A 15,960-nucleotide genomic window follows, 5' to 3' on the forward strand; every position below is an offset into this window, starting at 1 on the left:
ACAATCAGCTCTCCAAAGCCTGTATGAGTTGGCTCCAGCACACCGCCATGGGAGCTATCTTTAAGAATGAGTTTGAAAACTTACCATGGAACAATCCAAAGGAAACGATTGATAACATTTACTAAACTCAATCCTGGGGTTATAAAAACATCCTTGATAAAATATGCCAGCAACCTAGTTCTTGATGGGATAGTAAATAGAAGCAAATGTGACCATGATGAAGTAATACCTCTACTTCTAGAGAGGAAGGGACCCCCCGCCACCACTACAATCACTCCACTCTGCTACACTCACAAGCGAGTGGATGGCCTTTTGTGACTTGCAGGGAAGTCAGAGCAAGGCAAAACCTGACAGGCTATGCTTCTGCTGTTTTGATGTTTTCGGTTTTACTTTAGGGAATCATTTCTCCTGATCTTGATCATGAATTTATTGTGCAGGTGGAAGGGGACCAGCTGCCTCCTGGACATACAGTCAGTCAATATGAGACCTGTAAGATCAGGACCATAAAAGCTGGCACCTTGGAGAAGCTTGTGGAGAACCTGCTGACAGCTTTTGGGGACAATGACTTTACCTATATCAGCATCTTCCTGTCAACGTACAGAGGCTTTGCCTCCACTAAAGAAGTGCTGGAACTGCTGCTGGACAGGTAAGGATGTAAAGGTGTGCGAGCAGTGATAGGAATTTAAGGCTGTTTGCAGGATGAAGGCAGGAGACTGAATCACCTGTACGTGTGTGAGAGAGGTGTGTGAGGAGGGTTTAGCTGGAAGGAATGACCTTTGGAACAAATGGCACAAAGATTATTCAGGGGCCATTTTATAGTCTTATTTCTGATAAAGATAGCGCATTAAAAAAAATCTATAAAAGAGTTCATACATACCATAAATCTAGACTCAATTGTTTATAGATTTCAGTTACTATTTGCCACCCTAAATTTTTCCCCAGATTTTTGTAATTTCATATAATTCCAGTAAATAATTAGCCAGGACTCTTATCGGGTTGTTGTGAGAATTAAATATGCTAATACTGTGTTTCCCCGAAAATAAGACCTAGCCGGACAATCAGGTCTAATGCATCTTTTGGAGCAAAGCTTAATATAAGACCCAGTCTTATTTTACAACCTAATCTTATTTTACTATAATATAAAACTAGGTCTAATTATAATATAACATAACATAACATAACATAACATAACATAACATAACATAACATAACATAACATAATATAGTAATACCAGGTCTTATATTAATTTTTGCTCCAAAAGACACATTAGAGCTGATTGTCTGGCTAGGTCTTATTTTCGGGGAAACACGGTATGTGTGAAGTATGGAGCTCAGTATTATTAGTTCCCTAGGAAGGAGCTAATGAACTGTGGCTATAATAATGATGACAATGATGGTAACTGTCAATAGTCACTGTTTGTCGGCTGCTTTATGATTTGCACATAAATACCATCCTCTATCTATGTTGTGAAATCACATGTTACATATACTAGAGCAGCGCACACCCTAATTCATACATCGATAATTATATTTCTCCCCTTGTTTTTGTTTTATTTGTAATTAAACTTGGTCTTTTAAAAATTATTACTAAATTGACTTGATATTAGAAGGAGGAAAACTGTAAGCCAAACAATTGTTTTAGAATCATGAGCATTCTCATCCAAATCTTTGTACTCTGGGGTTTCCTGCATCAGAAAGGAAATGAGGTAGAATGTTTTTGTTGGAGTTGTTGAATACTGATTTTTAATTAGATATTTTTTCTTAAATTTTGAAAGGAATATGTGCTCATGTTAAAAATTCTTATACTATAGGAATGCATAAAAAGAGATACTAATCTTTTCTCATATTCCTACCTTTTCCCAAATAACTTTTATTCGGTTTTAAAAAATATATAGAAGTAGAAAGAAAAAAAAAAAGACCGTAATCTAATTAGGCAGATAACACACATTAACATTTTAAAAATAGAAGTAATCCATGTATGTAGTGGAAAGTTCAAACAATTCAGAAGATTATAAAAATAAAAGAATTTTCTTTTCTCTAAATCCCATTGCTCTTAGGTAGTCACTGTAAATCATTCCTTTTGTATTCTTCCCCAAATTTTCTGGATACACACACACACACACACACACACACTTATTTAACTATATAGTTATATATCATATATGTGATATTTGTTTATGTATGATATTTATTATATATCTCATATATACTAATATATGATATAAATAGAGTCATAGCATATGGTCTGTTCTGCAACTTTCTTTTTTACTTATCTGTATATCTTGGAGTTTTTATTCATTAAGGGAATTAACATATGTTAAGGGCTTATTAGAACAGTGGCTGGCATTTTGCAAGCTCAAGAAACATGTTATTGTTATTACAGAATCAGCACAGGTAGATAGATTTACCATATATTTTTTAGTGGCTTTATAGTATTTACTTAACTGATTATTCTAGATGGACAATTAAGCTCTCTCCAGTTTTTTAATTTGTTTTTTGAATTTTTAAACAATGCTGCAAAGAGTGCCTTTGAATATGTATCTTTTGGGTACTTGTTTGAGAATTCTATGGGATAATTTCACAGAAAGGTGATTGGTCGGTCAAAATGTATAAGCATTGTACAATGTGAAAGGTATTGCTACACTGCCCTCCCGAAAGCTGCACCATCCACACTCCTGTCCACAGAGAATGAGAGTGCCTCTTCCCTCACCTTCCCCACACGCCTGCCAACCGTGGATTTTTGCAGCTCTACCATGGAAACCACCTCTACCATGGTCTGTCCATTGAAAAATAGCTCATTGTTTTAAAATGTATATTCCTTCCATTTATAAGTGAGGTTTAGTACCCTTTAAAATACTCATTGGGCATTTCTGTCTTCTGTGAACTATCTTTTCATATCCTTTACTTATTTTTATTTTGGGCCATTGCCATCTAATTATCAATCATCTAATGATAACCCTGTGTGTATTAAGAAAATTAGTTTTTTGCTTATTATATGTTGGAAATACTTTTCCTGATTTGTCCCTTGGGTTTAAAAGTTGCTTATTAATATTCTTTTTTGATGGAGACATTGAAATATTTTTTATGCAGTTATCAGTTTTAAGAAAGGCCTTTAATAATCAAGTTTTATTCCAGTGTGAATAAGGTTATTGATAACATTGGAGTTTTCTCAAGGTTTTTTCCTCATAGATGCATATGGAGTGAAATCATTTGACTCGTAGGTCCATATTCAGGAACAGTCACAAAATGTCTCTCCTTTATCGTACATTATCTGGTTATGATAACTCTGGACTTAGATGGGAAGTTCTGTAGAGTTTTGCATAGCTGTACGTAAAATATTAAGCCTGGAGTATAAACCTGTGGGATTAGTGCGGCATTCCTTTCATAGTTTGTTTGCTTGTAGAATCCCTCTCACCTATAAATAGAACCTGAAGAATTATGTGAATTTTCTCTTTTCTAATTTATATTTATAAAAAGGATGCAGTATGCTAACTGTTGGGAGGCAGTGTGAGGAAAAAGGTCAGGTTTTCTTTGGAATGAGTGATCTCGTCTGCTTCTGGGGTAACTGTATTGATCACAGGCCGCAGATGGCCACAGTTGGTAACAGAGGGCACGTGACTCCCAGCTGTTCGTCACAAACTGTGGACATACACACAGGAACTCCAGTGTTTAGTCTGTGACGCGTGTACATCCAGCCTTTATTTAATGGTTCTAAAAAAATCTCTTTGTTCTTCCATAGTCGATAGACATTTTTGGATTTTTAAAATAGTAAGTAGATGACAATTATTGAAGAACGGAATCAACATGAATTCAAATTATGTTTAACTCAAAACTGTCATTTAGGGTGTAAGTGAAGGAAGAGTTAAGGTTTATCTGGAACTGTTCAGAAGGGCCCAGGTTTGGCCGTGAATTTAGTCTCATAGTATATTATTTTCTTGCTTCTGAAATGAGTGGCATCAGCAAATACTAAATGCGGATAAAATACCAGTGCTGCAAAACACCATATGGATGAAACAGAAACCCAACACTTGGTTGATTCTTATCCTTGTGGTGAATTTACCATGAAGCCGCTGCTACTTAACCTCCAGGGACCCTCACTTTGCAGTCCCCTCTGCATAATTAATATTCATAATTTCATATTCTTTTTCTTAGAGAGGACCCCTCAAATTACATATGATGGCCCTGCAAAACTTGGATCTTAATATTTTACTGCAAAAGATAAGGCCTACATTTATAAAACAAGTAGCCGCTTAAGTTGGTGTAAAAATGAAACTCTGACATGCTCTTCAGACGTTCAGAGAAGTAAATCTCGTTTATTTTGCTACCTCTGCAGACATTTGGATTTGTCCCGATGTGGACGGACTTCCACATGAATGTGGCTTCCTTACTCCAATTCCTCCTCGCGCTTAGGTCTTGTGACCAGATGTTCATCTTTGTTTCATTTTAACCAAAATGCAAATTCTGTGCAACACTGGGTTCCTAAATTGATTTTGGGTAGTTTTAGTGTCTGTGATTGGGAGGTAAGCCATCAAGTTGTACGAATTTACCTTTTCTGAAGATAAACTTGATACCCTCTATTCTTGTGAGGGTAATTGTGGTAGACTTGTTTGTGCGTCTCTGGTGTAATTTTTAAAAAAATGATTTCTGTCGGTTTCTTAATAGTAGATTGCTTGTCTTCTGTGAAATGGACACTGAGAAGTTATTGTAGGATGTGCTAATCTTGACCAGTCAAGAATGGATTGAAAGTATATGCTGCAGTATTTATTTCCCTCCAGAGAAAAGCTTGTTTGAAGTCTAGCTTTCATTTTCCTTAAGATTTCCAATCATGTGGCTTTTTTCTTATGGAACTGTTTGCTTTCTATGATTTTTGAAAAATCTTTTTATCATTTTTTGTTATTATTATTATTATGCCTCTGTTGATGTGAGTCTTTGTGATTGATCAGTAGGCAGCGGTTTGAAGCCCCAGGCGGTTAATTCCCTGTGTTTGCTTTCTCCTGGACTTGTGATCATCAGTTCACAAGGAATCCTGTTTTCAGGGCTTCTCACCACGCTCAGAGTTCATTCTAGGGCTCACTGGCTTCCTCTCAATCTAAGAAAAAGTTTTTGAATTGCGGCTTAGCTGTTTGTGTTGGGGCTTTGAGATTTTATCTTCTCTAACTTCAAACATACACTCCACTTAAAAATATATTCTTCCCACCATACTATTAAAAAAAGATGGGAGTTAAGTTCCCCTGAAAACACCCAACATCGAATGTAAGGAGAAACCTAACTCAGCCGTGGTCCCCACTGAGAAGCAAGAAGTGTTTATACAGATCTCTAGATTTTTCTTCAGACCGCTGTCACGTTCGCTACTTTTGGGATATTTCTTGATCGTTCTTTGTCTGATCTGCATCTCTGATATCAGAAGTAAGCAAAATTCCAAGAACAAGCAGCATAGGGGCGAGCTAGGTCTCCAGAAATGTTTGCTAAGTCACTAATGGCGCTCAGATCACAGTTTGGAAAGGACTGAACAATAATCTGAATAACCCCTTCATTTCAAGTGAATTCCGCTAGTGGAGGACTTCTGGAGAGGATCAAGGTTGAAGCCACCCATAGACATTATGCTTTAAGACCAATCTGGCTTGAATTTGCTCGCTTAGGTCACAGACAGGAGACTAATTCAGTGGGTCTTTGAACTTATTTCTTCTCCCCATGTTTGCTCACCCTGCGTTTTCACAGACCTTACCTCATTTAGTTCATTTATCATTACTTTACTCCCATGTTTACAAATGTGACTATTGAGGCTCAGACACAGTCAGTAAGTGGCAGAGCTGGAATTAAAACCTATCTCTTTCTGACTTGGAAGCTCTTTTCAAATGTACCATATCACTTCCTGTGACTTGTCATGTCATATTTGAGGGATGGGTGATTTGGGAATCCGCCTCAGCTATCCTTTTCTCTACTACCTCAATTGATTTTCCTTGCAAACTGCATTTCCTAGAGGGTTACTCCATTCACACAGTTGTGAGCAATTCATTTGCACATAATACTCCTAATTCATTTGTCTATTCAAACAATATTTACCAGATGTTTTATATGTACCATGTACTGTACAGTGCGCTATGTATAGAATGGTAGACAAATTGGTCATGACCTCTTCATATTGAATGGTTAGCAAGGGAGAGTAACATTAACTCAGCATACAAATAAATGTATACAATTAAAATTGATGCAATTCTTGGGAGATAAGAGCTAGGTTCTCTGACAGACAATGGGAGAGGATTAGGGTGGGGGATTACCCAAAGAAAACTGGAAGTTGACCAGTGATCTTAAGAGGTTAGATAGGTCATGCGCCATCAAAGGTCACCGTTGGCTCTGTGTGCCTGGAATGTTTCTGTTTATTTGATGTGCTCCGGCCAAGTCCCCTGACCTGAATCTGCTCCTTCCCAAAGAGGACTTTTCTTGAAGGATAGATTTCTAGCAAATGAGAAGGTTTGGGAGGATTTATGCAAATCAATTCCCATCATGGAGATGGTAATCTCAAATCCATACCTTATGACACCTGGAGTGGTAACACCTTCTGATGTAAAAGATGGTGCACCCATAGCCAGCAAGAAATGGAACCACCATTTCTAGCCAAGCCAGACCCTCTGTGGCATAGAGAGGAGTTGATAAAATATGAAATGAAATGATTTCATTTATGTTCATACCGCTTGTTGTAAGTGCCAAATATACTTCCCTTTCCTTTCAGAGTTTTAGGATACTTCATGGGAGAAGCAATTTTCCTATCTATCTTTTAGTCATGAGACTTATGGGTAGTGGTTAAGAGGATGGGCTGAGGAGTAAGAAAATGACTGTGATTCCACTTTTGCACCCCTTACGTGCTCTGCAGCGTGGGGCAAGTTACTTGATCTTACTAGCTTCGGTTTCCTTATCTGTAAAATTAGAATAGAAAATAACCCGAATCTGTCGGGCTATTATGAGGTTTAAATTTGATGATAGAAAGTTCTTAGTATCATGCCTGGCAAATATTAAGTGGTTAAGTGATTACCATTAGTTTTTCTTTCTTGATGGCATGTACCACTGTTTGAAATTATCTTTCTTATTTGTCTTGCTTATTTTCTGACCGTCTCCCCAACTCAGAGACCATGGGTCTGTCTTGTTCACCTCTGTAACCTTGGAGAGGAACAGTACCTGGCAATAGGTTCTTAGGAATTATTTGTCTGACAAACAAGCAATGGTTATAATTATTCATGCCTATTATACGCACTTGTCTTGGAAGGTACAGGGGTGAACATTACCCAGCCTCTGCCTACTTTTAGTGGGAGAGACAAATAAATCTATAGACTTGTACCATTACTGTCAAGGCAGTGAGGACTTAATCTGTACCCTTTTTTTTTTTTAGAAAAATGAACTTTATTTTTAGGGAGTTTTTAGGCTCACAGCAAAATTGAGTGAAAAGTACGGAGAGTTCTCACATGCTTCCTCTCCCCACACCTGCCCCCACTGTCAACGTCCCCCACCAGAGTGGGACGTTTGTTGCATCACTGACATATCACTGTCACCCAAAACCCATAGTTTACACTAGAGTTCGTTCACGCTTGGTGTTGTATGTTCTGTGGGTTTGGACAAATGTATAATGAATGACATGTATCCATCCTTATAGTGTCATGCAGAATAGTTTCACTACCCTGAAAATCGTCTGTGCTCTGCCTGTCATCTCTCCTTCCCCCTCCCCCAGTCCCAGGCGATCACTGATTTTTTTTTTTTTTTTTACTACCTCCATAGTTTTGCCTTTTCCAGAATGTGGTATAGTTGGAATCATACGGTATGTAGCCTTTTCAGATAGACTTCTTTCACTAAGTAACATGCAACTAAGGCTTCTCCGTGTCTTTTCATGGCTTGATTGCTCATTTCTTTTTAATGCTGAATGATATTCCATTGTCTGGATGGGCCACAGTTTATCCATTCACCTACTGAAGGACGTCTTGGTTACTTCCAAGTTTTGGCAATTGTGAACAAAGGTGCTGTAAACATCCATGCGCAGGTTTTTTTTTTGTAGATACGTTTTCAGCTCCTTTGGGTAAATACTAAGGAGCAAGAATGCTGGATCATATGAGTAGAGTTTGTTTAGTTTTGTGAGAAACTGCTAAACTGTCCTCCAAAGTGGCTGTACCAGTTTGCATTCCCACCAGCAGTGAATGAGACTTTCTATTGCTCCATAGCTTTGCTAGCATTTCATATTGTCTGTGTTTTGGATTTTGGCCATTCTAATAGGTGTGTAAAGGTATCTTATTGTATTTTTAATTTGCAGTTCCCTAATGGCATATGATATTGAACATTTTTTTATATGCTTCCTGTCATCTGTGTATCTTCTTTACTGAGGTGTCTGTTGAGGTCTTTTGCCCATTTTTTAATTGTGTTGTTTGCTTATTGTTGAGTTTCAAGATTTTTTTTCGTACTTTTGGATAACAGTCTTTTATCAGATGTGTCTTTTGCAAATATTTCTTACAAGTCTATGGCTTGTCTTATTATCTTGACATTGTCTTTTGCAGAGCAGAAGCTTTAAATTTGAATGAAGTTCAGCTTATCAGTTTTTTCTTTCGTGATTCATGCCTTTGGTGTTGCATCTAAAAGGTCATTGTTACATCCAAGGTCATTGAGGTTTTCACCTCGGTTAACTTCTAGAAGTTTTACAGTTTTATGTTTTACATGAGGTCTGTGATCCATTTTGCGTTAACTTCTGTGAAGGAAGCAAAGTCTGTGTCTAGATTCATCTTTTTTGCATGTGGATGTCCAGTAGTTCCATCCATCAGGCCATCATTTGTTGAAAAGACTATCTTTGCTGCATTATTTTGCCTTAGCTCTTTGGTCAAAGATCAGTTGACTACCAGTTGTTCTGTAGTCCTATGATTAAGTTTCATTCCATTGGTGAGTCTGTGCCCCTGCATGTGAGTTCCTCAGTGCTCTGAGTTGGGTTTTTTGTTTTATTTTTCCCCCCTCCCTTAGGGAAAGGATGAGTAAGAGGCCCTAAGATGGCTATTTTCCTTTCCTTAGGTATGCTAAGCTCTGATAATACCCCTGAAGGTTAGGCTCTGGTTAACCTGTTTCCCCCAAGGGTAGGTGTTAGTAAGAAGAAAGGAATGCTCTGATGTATTTCAAAATGCTTCCTTTCCCCTCCCCTTTCTGGAAGCAGGAGGAGATTTTTTTCCTCCAGTATTTACTGTAAGCACCTGGTGAATCTCCTGGAGGTAAAACTCACAAAAGTATGGTGGCTTGTCTGTCGTCGTTATCTCTCAGACGTGTCCACACTGAGCTCTAGCAATTCATCAGTTACAGTTCAGATTTTCCTACCATGAGACTGCTTCCTGGGGTAGTTTCTGCTCTGATAAATTGGAATTCTCTGTATCCGCCTGTCTGTCTCTTCAGTTTTGGGGGGCAGTGGTTTGTTCTCTGACCTCACTTCTCTGATCACTCTAAGAAGAGTTGTTGATTTGCAGTTTGTTCAGATTTTTACTTGTGATTCGGATGGAGGGGCTACATCTAAGCTCTTTACATGCTGGACGGGATACTGAAGTCCTCTTTTGCCCATTTTTGGATTGGGTTGTTTTATTTCTTCTTGTTGAGTTTTAAGAGTTTTTGTGTATTTTGGATAATAGTTCTTTATCAGATATGTCTCTTGCAAATATTTTCTACCTGTCTATGGCTGATCTCATTTTCTTGACTGAAAGTACACTTTTAAGGAAAACCTTTTTTCCCCTCGGGAGCCGTGAGGTGGTCGTAGTAAACCTCCTTCGAAAGCACTTAACACAAATCCATTCAGCTTACAGATGCTTTCTTAGCATGAGAAGCTGAGTAAGCACTTTGGGGATGCATACAATATGTTCCAAATTACTTTTTGTTAAACCTCACTTAAAAATAATTAAGTTTTTTAACTTAGTTCTGGAATTAGCCTGGGCGCTCGCCAAGTATTCATGGATTCATGCTGGCATGCATTGCTCGTGAGATTCCCTTACTTCCTTCTCTTCTAGTAGGAGGCAAAGTTTCTAATATCTTCCCTCTGCTCTTCCAAGTCCAAGGAGAGGGGAGTGAGCCGAGCGCACCCTAGGGAACAGGTACTGGAATCTGAACTCCAGCAGTCACACCTCCAGGGGGCCGGCCTCTTACTTCAGTAACACTTACATTAAATGTTACGCTGCAACTCGTAATATGATTTTTCCTACACTTTTTTCTTTTATGACTTATTTTGGTCTAACTTCTATCACTTACATAAGAAAGTTTTTCAAAATAATGCCATACCATTTAAAAAATTCATCGTAATAACTCTACCCCCCAGCTCTCCACAAAATCAAGTGGAAATGAATAGAGTCGTTCATCCATTGAGTCTGTTCCACTGTGTATGAAAAAGTTGAGATTATGGTCAGTTGGCTCCAGGATGCTCATCCCATCCACAGAATGGGAAAGCTTTCAGGAAATCCTAACATTGCTTTGTTTTCTTTTGTAGCCCAAAATACAGACCTCCTGGATTTCCTGTCTGGGGTGAGACTTTCTTAGAAAATGAAGGCCATTGGTTAAGGTTTTTGTTATGGCAGATGAGTTTAAATAGATTTTCTCTAGGTTTGAGTGTTCAACACCTCGTAGGCAAGAAAACCCTTGGATGGTGTATATGTTACGGGTTTCCAAAAAAAAGGGAAGATTGCTAAAAGGTAAATTGGACTCAGATCAGATTTCCTGTGACTATTAGGAGATGAAAGTTGTTGCTGATAGAAAAGAAAAGAGGATTATAACAGGGCTATGAGAATCTCTGGGTATCAAAATACCTCTGACATCAAAAAAGAGCATTGAAAACTTCTGTAGGGCATCCCCTTTATAAAAGGTCCCATGCTCTTGCTGGTTTGGAATGTCATGCCTTCTTCAGCCGCGGTCCACACACTCAGCTTTTGGAAGCATGGGTGGAATCAAAGGATGGGGCTTAGCCTCAACATGACAAGTTTTGTTACTCTTTCTCCTGGTATCTATGCCGTTGCTTTGGGTTCCCCAGAAAAGTTTAATTTGGTACTGTTTTAGAATTATATCCAAGTGAAATCCCACTAGGGAAAACGGAAAGAAGTTCTCCTCCCTGCTGGGTCGGTTTTCTTTGGTAGATCTTTATTTATTTTTTCCAAATGGACCCCGTGTCACCCAGCAGCACTGTGGGAAACCTCTCTGGGAGGATGGGGTGACTCCAGAGCCCTAGCTTTGTGAGGCGGCAGTGATCATTCTGTTAAAGCAGACACTAACGGGGTGCTGTCAAAGACTTGCCCGCGGATCATAACCAGGCTAGTTTTGTCGTCTTCAAATGAGATAAAAATGTTTCTATGAAGTAGCTCATTTTCAATACTTTCACTTGGAAAGGGGGGCAAGACGTACAGCTCTCTTGCTCTCTCTCTCTTTTTTTTTTTTTTTTTTTTTAGAAAAGAATACTAAATAGCCTGGCAAGTTTTAAAATGATGTGCTTCTGTTTCAAAACTAAAAAGCAAAACTGACACCAAATTAAAAGGCAAGGTGCATATATTCTGAGTGGTAACTGGAAATACAAAAATTCAGCTTTGATCATTTAACCCAGTGTTTTTGACCATTTTCCAGCCGTTGGTGGGAGTGGTTGATCATGAGCCCCTTTAAGAATTTGCCAGAAACTGTGGACCCTCTCCATAGAAAAAAAACCTCCTCATCACATTTTACCTACTGTTGAGGGATTCCCAGACTTCCTTAAGATCGTCCAGAAAGGACCCTGCATTATGACCCCCTGTGGGTGACAAGGGACACACACGTAGGTGGTCATTTTGGGTCAGAGGAGGGCACACGGCTCCAAGCTTATATGATGATGGGGCAGATATCTTACATATGGTTCCAAAAAGTAAATCTATTAATTTCATTAAAGTCATTTTAATGGCTTTTATTGAAGTAAATCTAGTCATTTAAAAAAAGGTATATCTCTGATTCTTTAAAAGGAAAAGGGACTGGCTGTTTTTGAATTATTTATTTTTATTTGACATTTCTTTTTTTACGTGTGTGTGTGTGTGAGCTTAGCCGTGGACAATGACATCAGGCCCCTAGTCCTGAGAAACATAATTTTTTTGCCTTTGGTCTCTTATAACGATGTCAGTAAGCCCCAGTTTGGATAGAGATAGAGCGATGCTCTTTTGAGTTTTCGTAAGCGTGGTAGAAAGAAGTCCTCACAAAGATGGGATATCACAATTGTCACCTCGTGTTCACTGTTTGTGGCTTCACATAGCGGATTTCATAGGGTTCTTGAAGAGCTCTGCAGTAGCAGCTTTTTGTGGTTGGGGAAAACGGAGCCGCAGGCTTGGACTGATTTGTTAATAACGCCTTCATGCATCTTAAGGCTGAGAAAAATCTTGACTTGTTCACAGATTCTGTGATTGGCAGCGTGCTGCCTGCTCCCTAGCCGCCAGTCCTAATCCGTGTCTTCTGTTGTCCCTTCCTCGTGGCCTCCATGTTGTAGCATGATAACAAGACATATTTACAGTTGATGGTTTAGAATTGTTATGAGCTAGGAGTGGAAGGAAGAGGAGACACTGGTGAGCCACCAAGCTCTGGGGGACAGAAAACAGGCCAGAGAAGAGAAACAGAAGCCAAGGACGTGGAATGGAAAATGGAAGACACCTTACAGCAAGGGTGTGAAAGCCACCACGCTTAAGACATACCTTGAAACTTGGATGAGACATAAATCATAGCACGAGACACCTTTTTGTTTTCTTTCTCTGTATGAATAGTAATTATAAAATCTTATCCTTTTCTTGGTCTCTTTGTTAGACAGTTGTGGATTGTGGCTGGGAGTGAAGGTGGTATTCTCAAAGAAAATTTTATAGCATTTTTTTTAACTGTCAGTGAAACAGAAATAGCCGGTACTTTTTTGCTGTGAATGTTGCCTTAACTGTCAGAGAGCATGCTGGAGATAACCTGGAGAGTTGAAGGGCAGGGAAGGTGGTGGGCCCTGCACAGCAAAAGCCTGGTGGGGCTGAGGGCAGCTCTTTCTGGGTCTTCTAGCTTTTTCTAATCATGGGAACACTTTTCCGAGAGAACCAGCCCTTATAAATGGAAAGCACATGGCTGGGTTCTCTACTTAGCTTCGCTGGCCCCTTTCTTTCTTGCAAGAGAACAAGGAGGTGTTGCCTTGCTGTCTTGGACCTTTGTCTTGTCTTTGCATAACCAATGCCACGGTGGCACCAAGACCTTTCCAAGGTAGGCTTGGTGGCCACGACCCAGTTCTCAGGTCAGACTTGGGTGGAGAGGTGGCCGCCATGGAGGATGTTATTCTGAGTGATTCACAACAACCCTCTTGGCGATCCGTGGGATACACACTGTCTTCATTAAGGCTTTACTTGGCGTTCCAGACATCTGCAGGCGATTTCACCCGTGTCATTCTCCTGAGTCAAGGTCAGCTTGGGAACATTTTTCTCATATCTGACCTATGTTCTCGTAGGTCAGTTACAGAAAAATGCTTCAGATGTTCACAGGTTGGGGTTTGTTAGGAAAGCAGAGACTCCCAGAGGTTCTTGAGTCAGCAGCTTCATGTGAGGTCTCCCTCTCCTTGACTTCCTCCTCTGTGTTCTTTCATCATCCCCAGCAAGTAGCTTCTTCCCTTCTCTTCCCTCCCCAGCCTTTCTTTCATTCGTGGTAGGAGAGGGTATCAATTAGCAAATGTTTTTCGAGTGTCTCCTGAGAGCAGGCTCTATTCCAGGCCCAGGGGACAGAGCAGGAAGCAAGATCAAAGAGTGGAACCAGAGTCCTTACCATGACCCACCAGGCCCTCGCAATCTGTCCCTGTCACCTCCATGCCTCATCTTCCCTCCCTTCACTCGCTCTGTTCTGCTCCTTCCTCACTGGCCTTCTCGGTGTTTGGTAAACACCACATCCTGCTACTACTGCTCCCAAACCTTGGCATTTGGCTCTCCTCTCTGCTTGGAAGACTCTCCCTGGAGGGACCTAGGTATAGAGGCCACTCCTTCCCCTTCTGGAGGATTTTTCTTAAATATGACATTCACATTGGACCTTCCCTGAATAGCTCACATGAAGTAACCACCTTTGACCCTCTAGTCATGTCGTCCTTCCCAGCTTTCTTTTTCTCCATTGCACTTTGCACTGTCTGGCTTAATTGTTAGTTTCTTGTCTATCTCCCTCCACTACAATGTACGCTCTGTGAAAACGGACTTTTGTTTGTTCCCTGCTATATCCTCAGTGGCCAGATAGTACCTGGACATAGGTCTTAAGAAATATTCATCGAATGAGGATGAAATGAGTGAAAGAATGAGTGACTGAGTGAATACATACAAGGCTCAAGGTTTCTAACTTTAAAAAATTTATACTCTGGTGGGGGAAGACATAAAATAAACAAAATAACTGTAGCTTGTGTGGTAGGGCAGTGACTCCGAGGCTGGTAAGTCTGACTGTCAAGGTTCGAATCCCGGCTCCACTTACTAGCTGTGTTTTCAAGGGCAAACTGCGTTAAGGTCTCTGGGCCTCATTTTCTCATCAGTTAAATCGGAATAATAATACCACCCTCTAAAATTATTGTGATAATGAAATGAAAAAATTGGCATAAAGTGCTTAGCACAGAACCTGGCATGTAATAAGCTTTTGATAATCATTAATTGCTATGATTATGGGATCACTTGCCAGCATCAAATGGAACCTGTAAAGTTGTTCAGGATTACCCCGTCCTGGTCTGGTGTTCCTGAGACTTTTCTGTTGGGAAGCAAACGTTAGAAAGGCACTCCCCAACCCCAGAAGGACTGTCCCTGGTGACAACTTTATCTTAGGGTTTCTTGGAACCACAAGTACTGCTGGTCCTCCCTTCAAACACGTATTAAACATTTCATCTGCCCAGATGGGCTCCAAACGATATATCCATCCCTTCTGGAAAAAAAACCATTTCCTGTTTAAATATTAGCAACCAGTTAAACATTATGTGTTTGTTGTTTTTGTTTTTTTCTTTTTCTAGTAATTTTTAGGCTGCATGAAATAGTTGCTTAAGGCTGTACTATACTTTGGGAGATATTTGTAAATCTGTCTTTTTCCGTGTGATACAGAGAACACCGTGTCAGAAGTCTTCCTGACAATTTGTGTTTTAATTTAAGTTTTTTGAGTTACCGTTTCAAGAAGGGCAGTTTCTCACTGGTAAGCCTTCTGAAGAGGTTGGAACTTTGATCTTAAATCCTAGGGAGGCTTTGCAGAAATCGGAGGTGACGATGTTGACACGTTTATCTGTAGTTATTCCACTGCCATTAATTAAATGCACACATACACACACCCTTTATTTACTCCTCTGGGGTAAATGAATGGAACTTGATTTTGGTTTTTGAGGGGAAGCTGTGAGAGGGGTCCAGGAAACATCAAAGAAACACTCTTAATCTCATAAAACTGACTCCAATGACTGAGCTTGAACATTAAAGAGTTTTTGATTCCAGTGCTGGCCTAGCTTCTTTACTGTAAAGCATTAATTCTCCTTAATGACATGAAAAGTTCAGGAGAAAATAATCCCCAGTTCATTAAGTTAGAGGGTTACAGGCACTTTAATTTTATGTCACTTCTAACGGTCTCCTTTGTAAAATTGGATGTACATTTTTTTTTTTTTTGCATTCTCATGCTGCTCACACCTTCCAGATCTCAGCTTTAAGAGCTTAAAACCTTATTTCTTTTGAATTTTAATTTTAGATTTTTGGAATAATTAGAGCTATCCTAAAGCTTTCTTATGCTCCTTAAACCTTAGAAATGAAGGCACCAACTGGTTAAGACACTTGTATTCGCACCGAGCCAGACGGTGCCTTTGCAGAGACAAACGTGACTCTAGTAGTTGGGAGGTCCGTTTTCACATCTGCTTAGGGAACCCCACTAAACCACTCATTGGCTCCCAACAAGTTGCAGTCAGTATAACGGTCGGGTGCCCTGTTTTCAGTTCGAAAGAGTAGCCAGCAGAAG

At 39.7% G+C, this 15,960-nt stretch overlaps 1 protein-coding gene across 4 annotated transcripts in view; it reads left to right on the plus strand.

The window, feature by feature from the left end:
• RGL1 (ral guanine nucleotide dissociation stimulator like 1) overlaps positions 1-15,960 on the plus strand; it is a 215,138-nt gene that overhangs the window by 140,028 nt on the left and 59,150 nt on the right. For all 4 annotated transcript variants that reach the window (XM_033092529.1, XM_033092531.1, XM_033092530.1 and 1 more), the window contains one exon: positions 438-646. In XM_033092529.1, coding sequence (XP_032948420.1) covers positions 438-646 — 209 coding nt within the window. The remainder of the gene's footprint in view (positions 1-437; positions 647-15,960) is intronic.

Source organism: Rhinolophus ferrumequinum, chromosome 22 (genome assembly GCF_004115265.2).
Source record: "Rhinolophus ferrumequinum isolate MPI-CBG mRhiFer1 chromosome 22, mRhiFer1_v1.p, whole genome shotgun sequence".
Taxonomy (NCBI): domain Eukaryota; kingdom Metazoa; phylum Chordata; class Mammalia; order Chiroptera; family Rhinolophidae; genus Rhinolophus; species Rhinolophus ferrumequinum.